Source organism: Sciurus carolinensis, chromosome 17 (genome assembly GCF_902686445.1).
Source record: "Sciurus carolinensis chromosome 17, mSciCar1.2, whole genome shotgun sequence".
In the NCBI taxonomy this organism is placed as follows: Eukaryota; Metazoa; Chordata; class Mammalia; order Rodentia; family Sciuridae; genus Sciurus; species Sciurus carolinensis.
In genome coordinates this window covers 5,892,520-5,905,225 of record NC_062229.1, presented here as the reverse complement: position 1 = coordinate 5,905,225, position 12,706 = coordinate 5,892,520, and the positions used below count along the sequence as shown (strand labels likewise).

Genomic DNA, 12,706 nt, shown 5'->3' with positions numbered 1-12,706 from the left:
GGGAGAGGAATAGGACAGTGAATGATTCTGACCTAACTTTCCTATGTACATATATGAATACACCACCATGAATCTCACCACAGTGCATGTCCACAGTACTGGGATCTTAATTAGAATAAGATATATTCTATGCTTGTATAAATAGATCAAAACAGATTCTAATGTCATGTAGAACGAAAAAGAACAAACAAAAAATACATAGATGGAAATTATTAGCACTAATTGTCAATATTTTCAAAGTAAATTGCAAATTATCAGGAAAACTGTTAACCAGCAATACAAATGAAAGTATGGTTGTAATAAAATAGGTAGGGATTGTTATCATATTAAACTTACTTTCCTAGGTCTGGGGTGCTACTGTAATTAAGAGGTGATATCAGTGAAGGAGTAGATAAGGCAGGTCAGAAAAATACCAGCACATAAATGAACTACTTGTTTATTGGTGAATCTTATGTAAAACTTAACTTGGACTTGTAGCTCACCTCAAAGTCAAAAGTAAATTCCCAAAGATATCAGGCCTCTAAACTAAAAGGCATGCCTTAGATCAGCTTTCATGGTCTACAATTTTCTAGAATTATTAAGCACTAGCCATGATGGAATATTGACAAACTACAGTGAAACTGACAATTGTTTGCTTTCACTAAACACTGTGTAGATGATTAAAAGTGATCCACACATCTAAATAAATCAGTAGTTCATAGAACTTGCAAAGGATTACACTCCAATTAAAGAATATTTATATATGGATTTTTTTCAAGATCAATAAGACTGAAGCTGTATTTCAGTAGTAAAGTATTGCCCAGAAGAGGAAATATATATGTCAAATGTATGAAAAGAGTCTCAACATAGTAAGAGAAACCAAATTGTCAAGGCAACCAAACAGGTTTTGTGATGATGTGGAACTCCAGCACCACCAAATGGGCAGGCAAATTAGTTCAACCACTTAAGAAAACTCCCCAGATATGAAATATTGTCAATTATGGCAGCTCGTCAAGATGCAATCCCATCAAAAGTCAACACACACCTGTGGAGATGGTCACAGTGGTAACTATCTGCATAGGACTCATCGTGGTGGTCACAATGGTCCACATCAAGGACAGCAAACTTCTCCTGTAAAGAACTAGATAGCAAATGCTTTCAGCTTCAGGGATCACAAAGTCTCCCTCAACTATTCAACCTTCCCTGCAGAGGAAGCAGCCTTAGATAATATCATGAATAAGTGTGGCTTTGTTAATAACAGCAAAAAAAGAAAACTCATTGAAACTACACAAAGAAGAAAATTGAAACCCTTAAGGTCAATAATTCCTCCTCAAGAGTAAAACTATTCTTCATCTTCACCAGGAGACCTGGAAAGAGAACAAGCAATCCTCTTTATTCACAATGTCAGAAAAACAGCCACCCAAATTTCATCTATATGGGAAAGACTACCTATTTTATTCTGTCACCACATACCATGCTAAAATGGAGAGCACAGTAAATAAATGCACAGCTGCTAAACCCAGAAACAGGACATGATCTCAGAACTACAGATAAAAATAACGACTGAGATAAGAAATCCCTCATTCCTTTGACATTTTATCAATGTCAAACAGACAAGGTGCACAGACATCTAGACAGGGTGAGAAGAAGGTAGTAGAGTCCAAGGAAATGAGTGTTCTGGGGACAAACAGGGGCAACACTTGCAATCAAAAACTGGGTGCATGAATCCAGTATTTCTCTCTACTTCCATCTGTTTTATAATTTAGGAAATTACATCTAGGGGATGCCCACAGAAGATGGCACACGTACCTTCTCTGCAAAGACTCCTTTGTACATAAGTCCATTCATCTTCTTATCAGACTCACACCCACAAGTGAAAGGGATTCAGAGGTGGAAGTGTTGCTCTGAGAGCCACCATTCCACTCATGACAGAGATGTGTTGTTGGTGACCCCAAGAAAAGCTCCATCATCAAAGGACCAACAGCAGGGCACTGTTTTCTGTCTTTGGCATCGTGTTGAGGAAGGACACCTATATCTGCTAGAAAGTCCTGGTGACTCTAAGAACAAGTCATAGGAAGAGGTCACCTCATGTAGGACTCAATGAAGCTCTGATGCCCCAAAATACACCTTTCCAACCCCTCGGGCTCTTGTAATGAACAATAACCCTCCTTACGGCTTGAGCATATTAAACATAGGGCTTTTTTTTTTCATGAGGAATAGACATCTTCCTTCATTAATGAAGCCAAAATCTCAGATATCACAAAACCATCTCAAACGCTGAGATGTGTTCTTATTGTAAACAATGAAACTGAAAACGGTGGATGCTGACATTGCCTCTGTAGGATACCATTGTCCACAGATGAGTCTCAGTAACTTCTTAGTAGATGGTGAAATTCATACTTTTGCTTCACATTAGGTCCGGCTGGAGAGAGTAAACCACCTGGCCCTAACCATGGGAACATGCAGAAGTTGTTCTTCATGATATTAACACAGCCTTCCTGGGACCTTTCCCTGCCCTATCCACCTACTTCAGTCTTCTTTCTTTTGAGACTGATCCATCAATAATTGCTAAAAATCAAACACCTGACTTCATCTCTCCTTCTGTGGAGTCAGAACATCAAAATGCAGTTTAGGGATGAGGTAGAAATTATTTGCCAGATATCACAGATCTAGACAGAAAGCAATGTCAGGTTTGAAATCCAAGTTGTTATGTATTTAGACGCCATATTGTGTTGTCATTTGGGAGGAATTCTGACTCACCAGTGTTCCCCTCACTTTAGTTCAGTCTAGAAACCCACCTAAAGCCCATGATACAATCACAGAGGCAACATCCCACTGATGAGATGCCTCAGAGCCCCCTTCATTTCCCTGTTCCTCAAGCTGTAGATGAAGGGGTTCAGCATTTGAGGAACCACAATGTACATCATCGAAGCCACTGCAGTATTCATGGAGGAATCAGTAACTGCAGAACTCATGTACACTCCAAAACCTGTCCCATAGAATAAGGACACCACTGAGAGGTGAGACCCACAGGTGGAAAAGGCTTTATATCTTCCACCCACTGATGGGATCCTAAAAATAGAGGAGACAATTTGGGTATAAGAGAAAATAATCCCAGAGAGGGGAACCCCAAAAAATATGATACTCACTAGATACACCAAAAGGTTATTGATGAAAGTGTCAGAACAGGCCAGCTTGATGACCTGAGAAAGTTCACAGAAGAAGTGGGGGATCTCCAGGTCTGTGCAGAAGGACAGCTGCAGCAGCATCACAGTGTGGAGCAGGCCATGCACAATGCTAAGGAGCAGGCAGAGTAGAAGCAGCAGGACACACAGACAGGGGTTCATGATGACTGTGTACCTCAGGGGGTGACAAATGGCCACATAGCGGTCATAGGCCATTACTGCAAGGAGAAAATTTTCTAAACCACCAAAAGTCAAGACAAAGCAGGCCTGGGAGAGGCAGCCTGTGTAGGTGATCCTCTGATCCTGTGTTTGGATGCTCACCAACATCTTGGGGATGGTGGTTGTACCCATACAGATGTCATTGAAGGACAGGTTGGAGAGGAAGAAGTACATAGGAGTGTGGAGGTGGGAGTCAGAGCTGACAGCCAGGATGATGAGCAGGTTTCCCAGGATGGTGACCAGGTACATGGACAGGAACATGCTGAAGACAAGGGGCTGCAGTGCTGGCTCCTCTGTCAGTCCCAGGAGAAGGAATTCTGCAACAGATGTTTGGTTCGTGGGTTCCATTTTGCTGGTGAATCTTATGGAAGAGATGGGGCAAAAATAAAATAAGATGAATGGTTTCTGGACAACCAGAAAGAGTATCAAATGGTGACTTGATAGAAATGAAAAATCTTGGAACCACCAGGGCCTTCCTGATGATAAGATCTGAGGCTTTGGACCAGAGGACCTGTCTGAACAAACATTGCAGATAAATTTCCTATCTCTAACAATGAAGATCCAGCACTTTAAACAATATCCTTCATGCATACTCCGAAACCAAGGCAACATGCAGGTCTTCTCTCTGCTTCCTATTTCTCTCCTACCTCTGCTCTCCTGCCTCCTCTAACTTCCATGCCTTTTATTAGACAGCAACACTTTGACCCACATTGTGGCGGGTGCTGAATAACACTCAGCATCTCAACTGGATGTTGAAGGTGAAAGATACTTCTCAGCACAGGTAGACAGATGGATTGAGCCTGTAGGCTCCCGCTGAGGAAGGGTTATCTCCTGGAGGAGAGGCGCAGGTGCTGCTTCCTGACTGGGGCAGGGCTGCTGAGGGAGGTGGTCCCAGGCTGACTCCTGCAGTTCTGTGTCCCTGGGGCTTAAAATCCAGAGCTCCTCATTAGGGCAGCTATTTCACTATCATTCTTGTCCCAGGAGGACACAACCTTAAAGACTCAGGATAAAAAAGAGAAGAATTCAGAATGATGGATTTCCTGCCCCCAGGTACCTGTCCACTGCCTCACCCAATTCTCTCCACAGTTCATGCTCATCATTTCCCAGACTTTGCACATGTAACACATGGCAATTTCCTAATAAATTACAATGTTCTGCTATAAACAAAAGCATCTACCTATGTCATGATATTAGAAAACCTGATTCTATTGTAGGTATGAAAATAAGTCTTAGACATTTGAGAATACATAATGCAATGATAAAGACGGCTAAGATATAAAAGTGCAAACATTCAAGGTGTCTCTTCCTAATTGCCATTGATTATTTGCTGAATCTTAATTTTTGTTCTGTATATTTTGCACAGAAGATTCTAATCTGTTTCTTTGAATGCTGCTGACTTCTAATTATATATAAACAGGCATTGCCTAGAAACTTTTTAATCTGATGCAATCCTGTCTTCTGTTTTTACCTGTTTCTGTGCTTTGGGTGTTTTATTAGTCACGGTTCTCTAGAGGAACAGATCCTAAAAGAGGTATGATTATGAAAAGGCTATTTATTAGATTGATTTACACACCCAGAAGCTGGATAGTCCACAATGGCCATCTGCAGGCTGGAGAGCATGAGGAACCTGTAGCTGTTCAGCCCAAGAGGCTAAAGCCTCAGAACAACAGGGCTCAACAATGCTGCCCCAGTTGTAGACTGAAGGCTTCCGCAAACTCCCTGGAGAATCACAGGCAGAGTTCCCTTGGAAAGAGTGAATGAGTGAGAGTCTGATGTCCTCAGGTTATCCCAGCAGAATCAAGAACACCTTCAAGAAGAATCAAGCTTACATCTGCTACAGCTTCCTTGTTCTTCCAACTTGTATTCCACCCAAGCCTCCAACCTACTGGAAAAGAAAGAAAAAGGACTGGAGACTGAATTAGAGCAAATTATATACCATAATTATGTCAAAATTAACCCCAATATTATGTATAACTGTAATGCACTAATAAATTTTTTAAGGAATGAGGAGACACACTACAGAATGGGAGACATATTTGCCAACTATCCTTCTAACAAAGGATTAATAACCATAGTATATAAGACACTCAAAAAAACTCAACAACAAAAACACAAGTAAAACAAGTTTAAAAATGTGCAAATGATCTAAATAAACATTTTCTAAAAGAAGACATACAAACGGCCAATAACTATATGAAAAAAAAATTCTCCACATCTGTAATCATCAGGGAAATGCAAGTCAGAACCACACTGAGAAACCATCTCACCCCAGTCAGAATCCCTATTACCAAAAATCATAATAGCAACAAATGCTGGTAAGAGAGTTAAGAAAAAGAAACCCTGATGCTGTTGATAGGAGTACAAGTTAGTACAGCCACTGTGCCAAACAGCACAGAGGTGCCTCCAAAGACTGAAAGTAGAATCACCATCTGATCCAGAGGTCCCAGGCCTGGATATGAAGTGGAAGGAAAGGAAGTCAGTACATGAAAGAGATACCTTCATACTCACATTAGTGCAAAGCTATTCACAACAGTCAAGCTATGAAGTCAGCCCAGGTGCTCATCAACACATGAATGGATAAAGAAAATACAGCATATATACACAACAGAATATCATTCAGCTACAAAAGAAGTATGAGATCTTGTCATTTGCAGCAAAATGGATGGAACTAGAGGACATCATATTAAGTGAAATAAGCCAGACACAGAAAGGCAGGGATTATTAGAGCCCGGTTAGGGAGTTGAGGGGAGGGTGAGATAGGGAAGGGAAGAGAGGTAGAGAAGGATGGATGGATTCCATCAGCACATGTTATATAGCAATATCACACTGAATCTCATTATTTTGTATAACTAATATGTGTTCATATTTATAATAATTTTTTAAATCCTGAAACAAAAGTTTCTGTTCGATTATATACCTTCTTCTGTGAAGTGTCTGTTCAGTTTCTTAGCCCATTTATTGATGGGGTTATTTGGTTGTTTTTTATTTTTTTTTGGTTTTAAGTTTTTTGTGATCTTTATATATACTAGAGATTATTATACTGTCATGTACAACAAATTAGAACAAATAAAAAAATTTTAAAGAAATAAATAAAAGTTTCTGCCCTACAAAAATTGCTGCCAAGCTACGTACCACGCATGTCTGTAATCTCAGCAATTCAGGAGGCTGAGGCAGGAGGATCACGAAGTTCAAGGACAGCTTGGCCAAGTTAGTTGGGACCCTATCTCAAAATAAAAAACAAAAAGGATGAGGGATGAAGCTCAGTGTTAGAGTACCCCTGGGTTCTAGTCCCCAGCACCACACACACACACACACACACGCGCGCACACACACACACACACACACACACACACAAATGTAATAAAAAGAATGAGAAGACCAGCCACAGAATGAGAGAAAGTATCTTCAAAAAATATATCTGGGGGCAATCCAAAATGGCGGACTAGAGGGTGACTGCATTTCCTGTCGCTCCAGAACCCAGGATTCAAGAAAGGGAGGCATTGAGAGACTCAGACTAAAATAGAGCCACGGGGTGAGTTTCCCCCACTGGGTGAAGCTCGGCCCGGGTGGCAGGCCCAGATAGGGGTGGCTTCTCAGAGCAGGGCAGGGCAGCAAGAGTCTTCCCCAGGTAGCCCTGCTCCCTCTAGCAGTGGGCTACTCCCACACAGCCAGCTTCTCGGAGTAGGTCCTCCAGTGAGAGCTTTTCTGCACAGAACCAGCTCCAAGTCCTGGAGCGAGCGGTGAACTCCGGCCTGCAGGCAGCTTCAGGGACCAGGACAGGGCAGCCAGGGACTTCCCCAAGCAGCCCTGCTCCCTCCACTGGCAGGCTCCTTTCACGGCCAGCTTCTTGGAGCAGACCGCCCAGTGAGAGCCTTTCTGAACAGAGCCAGCTCCAAGCCCTAGAACCAGTAGCAGGCTAGGGGCAGCTTTCTTTGGAAGCACTGCATTATCAAGTTCCTCCAAGACTTCAGGCTACTGAAGGCTAGGAGGTGATATACTGGAAATCTACAGGGACACTATGAGCCAATAGAGGAAATCTGCAATATCTCAGAGTCCCACTGATATCTGACCAATATGAGAAGACAAGGGAAGAAAATGTCCCAAACAAACCTAGATACTATATCAATAAAACCCAATGACAGCACAGCAGAAGAAATGTCAGAAAGGGAGTTCAGAATGTACATAATTAAAACAATCAGGGAAGCAAAAGAGGAGATGAAGAGCAAATGCAGACATTGAAGGAGGAGATGAAAGAGCAAATGCAGGCATTAAATGATTGCACCAATCAACAGTTAAAAGACCAAATACGGGAAGCAAGAGATCATTTCAATAAAGAGTTAGAAATACTGAAAAAGAAAAAAACAGAAATCCTTGAAATGAAGGAAACAATAAACCAAGTTAAAAACTCCTTAGAAAGCATAACCAATAGGATAGAACACCTGGAAGACAGAACCTCAGACATTGAAGACAAAATATTTAACCTTGAAAACAAAGTTGACCAAACAGAGAAGGTGGTAAGAAATCATGAACAGAATCTACAAGAATTATGGGATATCATGAAAAGGCCAATTTTAAGAATTATTGGAATTGAGGAAGGCTTAGAGAAACAAACCAAAGGAATGAACAATCTATTCAATGAAATAATATCAGAAAATTTCCCAAATATAAAGAATGAGATGGAAAACCAAGTAAAAGAGGCTTATAGAACTCCAAATATACAAAATTACAACAGACCCACACCAAGGCACATTATTATGAAAATACCTAACATACAAAATAAAGACAGAATTTTAAAGGCCATGAGAGAAAAGAATCAAATTACATTCAGGGGGAAACCAATAAGAATATCAGCAGATTTTTCAATCCAGACCCTAAAAGCTAGAAGGGCCTGGAACAACATTTACCAAGCCCTGAAAGAAAATGGATGCCAACCAAGAATCTTATACCCAGCAAAACTTACTTTCAGATTTGACGATGAAATAAGATCCTTCCATGATAAACAAAAGCTAAAGGAATTTACAAAAAGAAAGCTGGCATTACAGAACATTCTCAGCAAAATATTCCATGAGGAAGAGATGAAAAACAACAATGCAAATCAGCAACGGGAGGAATTATCCTAAAGGAATAGCCAAATAAAGGAGAAACCAAATCATGTCAAAAAACAAAAATGAGTCAAATGACTGCAAATACAAATCATATCACAATGATAACCCTGAATGTTAATGGCCTGAACTCATAAATCAAAAGACACAGACTGGCAGATTGGATTAAAAAGAAAAATCCAACAATATGCTGCCTGCAAGAGACTCATCTCATAGAAAGAGATATCCATAGACTAAAGGTGAAAGGATGGGAAAAAACATACCATGCACATGGACACAGCAAAAAAGCTGCAGTGTCCATCCTCATTTCAGATAATGTTGACTTCAAACCAAAACTAGTCAGAAGGGATAAAGAAGGACATTACATGCTGCTTAAGGGAAGCATAAATCAGCAAGACATAACAATCATAAATCTTTATGCCCCGAACATTGGCTCATCCACGTACGTCATACAAATCCTTCTCAATTCCAGAAATCAAATAGACCACAAAACAATAATATTAGGTGATTTTAACACACCTGTCTCACCACTGGATAGATCGTCCAAACAAAAATTGAATAAAGAAACTATAGATCTCAATAACACAATCAACAATTTAGACTTAATGGACATATATAGAATATACCATCCAACAAAGAATGAATACACTTTCTTCTCAGCAGCACATGGATCCTTCTCTAAAATAGACCATATTTTATGCCACAAAGTTACTGTTAGCAAATACAAGAAGATAGAGATACTACCTTGTATTCTATCAGATCATAATTGATTGAAATTAAAAATAAATGACAGAATAAAAAACAGAAATTTCTCCAATACCTGGAGACTAAATAATACGCTGTTATATGATGAATGGATAACAGAAGACATCAGGAGGGAAATAAAAAAATTCTTAGAAGTAAACGAGAACAAAGACACATCATATCAAAATCCCTGGGACACTATGAAAGCAGTACTCAGAGGAAGATTTATTTCATGGGGCGCATTCAACAAAAGAAGTAGAAATCAACAATTAAACGACTTAACACTACAGCTCAAAACCCTAGAAAAAGAAGAGCAGACAACACCAAAAGTAGTAGAAGACAGGAAATAGTTAAAATCGGAGCCGAAATCAATGAAATTGAAACAAAAGAAAAATCAGAACAATTAACAAATAAGTAGTTGGTTCTTTGAAAAAATTAACAAAATTGATAAACCCTTAGCCACACTAACAAAGAGAAAGAGGGAGAAAACTCAAATTACTAAAATTCGGAATGAACAAGGAAATATCACAATAGACACAAGTGAAATACAAAACATAATTAGAAGCTATTTTGAAAATCTATACTCCAACAAAACAGAAAACCTCGAAGACATCAACAAGTTTCTAGAGACATATGAATTACCTAAACTGAATGAGGAGGACATACACAACTTAAATAAATCAATTTCAAGCAATGAAATAGGAGAGGTCATCAAAAGCCTACCAACAAAGAAAAGTCCGGGACCAGATGGGTTCTCAGCTGAGTTCTACAAAACCTTTAAAGAAGAGCTCATTCCAATACTCCTCAAAGTATTCCATAAAATAGAAGAGGAGGGAACCCTTCCAAACTCATTCTATGAAGCCAATATCACCCTGATACCTAAACCAGACAGAGACACATCGAGGAAAGAAAATTTCAGACCGATATCCTTAATGAACATCCACGCAAAAATTCTCAACAAAATTTTAGCAAATCGCATACAAAAATATATTAAAAAGATAGTGCACCACGATGAAGTGGGTTTTATCTCAGGGATGCAAGGTTGGTTCAATATCCGGAAATCAATAAATGTCATTCACCATATCAACAACTTAAAATCAAGAATCACATGATTATTTCAATAGATGCAGAAAAAGCATTTGATAAAATACAGCATCCCTTCATGCTCAAAACACTAGAAAATATTGGGGTAGTGGGAACATTCCTTAACATTGTAAAGGCCATCTACCCTAAGCCCATGGCCAATATTCTAAATGGTGAAAAACCTAAAGTATTCCCCCTAAAAACTGGAACAAGGCAGGGATGCCCTCTTTCACCACTTCTATTCAACATCGTCCTTGAAACTCTAGCCAGAGCAATTAGGCAAACCAAGGAAAATAAAGGGATACAAATTGGAAAAGAAGAACTCAAACTATCCCTGTTCACTGATGACATGATTACATATTTAGAGGAACCTGGAAATTCCACCAGAAAACTTTTAGAACTCATAAGTGAATTCAATAAAGTAGCAGATTACAAGATCAATGATCATAAATCCAATGCATTTTTATACATAAGTGTTGAATCTTCAGAAAGAGAAGTTAGGAAAACTACCCCATTCACAATAGCTTCGAAAAAAATAAAATACTTGGGAATCAATCTAACCAAAGAGGTGAAAGACCTCTACAATGAGAACTACAGAACACTAAAGAAAGAAATTAAAGAAAACCTTAGAAGATGGAAAGATCTCCCATGTTCTTGGATAGGAAGAATTAATATTGTCAAAATGGCCATACTACCTAAAGTGCTATACAGATTCAATGCAATTCCAATTAAAATCCCAATGATGTACCTTACAGAAATAGAGCAAGCAATTACGAAATTCATCTGGAAGAATTAAAAAAAAACCAGAATAGCTAAAGCAATCCTCAGTAGAAAGAGTGAAGCAGGGGGTATTGCCATACCAGATCTTCAACTCTACTACAAAGCAATAGTAACAAAAACAGCATGGTATTGGTACCAAAATAGACAGGTAGATCAATGGCACAGAATACAGGACATGGACACAAACCCAAATAAATACAATTTTCTCATACTAGACAAAGGAGCCAAAAATATGCAATGGAGAAAAGATAGCCTCTTCAACAAATGGTGCTGGGAAAACTGGAAATCCATATGCAACAGAATGAAATTAACCCCTATCTCTCACCCTGCACAAAACTCAACTCAAAATGGATCAAGGACCTCGGAATCAGACCAGAGACCCTGCAGATTATAGAAGAAAAAGTAGGTCCAAATCTTCAACTTGTTGGCTTAGGATCAGACTTCCTTAACAGGACTCCCATAGCACAAGAAATAAAAGCAAGAATCAACAACTGGGATAGATTCAAACTAAAAAACTTTCTCTCAGCAAAGGAAACTGTCAGTAATGTGAAGAGAGAGCCTACAGAGTGGGAGAATATCTTTGCCATTCATACTTCAGATAGAGCGCTAATTTCCAGAATATATAAAGAACTCAAAAAACTCTACACCAAGAATACAAATAATCCAATCAACAAATGGGCTAAGGAAATGAACAGACACTTCACAGAAGAAGATGTACAAGCAATCAACATATATATGAAAAAATGTTCAACTTCTCTAGTAATAAGAGAAATGCAAATCAAAACTACCCTAAGATTCCATCTCACCCCAATTAGAATGGCGATTATCAAGAACACAAGCAACACAGGTGTTGGAGAGGATGTGGGGAAAAAGGTACACTCTTACATTGCTGGTGGGGTTGCAAATTAGTGCAGTCACTCTGGAAAGCAGTATGGAGATTCCTCAGAAAGCTTGGAATGGAACCACCATTTGACCCAGCTATCCCACTCCTTGGCCTATACCCAAAGGACTTAAAATCAGCATACTACAGAGATACAGCCATATCAATATTCATTGCTGCTCAATTCACCATAGCCAGATTGTGGAACCAACCTAGATGTCCTTCAGTTGATGAATGGATAAAGAAACTGTGGCATATATATACAATGGAATATTACTCCTCCATAAAGAATGATAAAATTATGGCATTTGCAGTCAAATGGATGAAATTGGAGAATATCATGCTAAGTGAGATAAGCCAATCTCAAAAAACTAAAGGACGAATGATCTCGGAGATAAGTGGATGAGGACATATAATGGGGGGTGGGAGGGGTTAGCGTTAGGGTTAGCGTTAGGTTTAGGGTTAGGGTTAAGGAGGGTGGCAAGAATGGAGGAAGGAAGGACTGTGTAGAGGGAAAAGAGGGATGGGAGGGGTGGGGGGAAGGGAAAAAATAGCAGAATGAATCAAACAACATTACCCTATGTAAATTTATGATTACACAAATGGTATGCCTTGACTCCATGTACAAACAGAGAAACAACATGTATCCCATTTGTTTACAATAAAAAAAATAAAAAATAAAAATATATATATATACATATATATATCTGATGAAAGTACTACTATCCAAAATA

General features: G+C 39.2%; 1 protein-coding gene across 1 annotated transcript; it reads right to left on the bottom strand.

Annotated features, from left to right (window-relative positions):
* Window positions 1-2,795: 2,795 nt before the first annotated feature.
* On the bottom strand, window positions 2,796-3,731 carry LOC124969005 (olfactory receptor 7G2-like). Its single transcript, XM_047531842.1, has one exon. The coding sequence runs from the start codon at window positions 3,729-3,731 to the stop codon at window positions 2,796-2,798; it is 936 nt and encodes a 311-aa protein (XP_047387798.1).
* Between the last annotated feature and the right edge of the window lie 8,975 nt (window positions 3,732-12,706).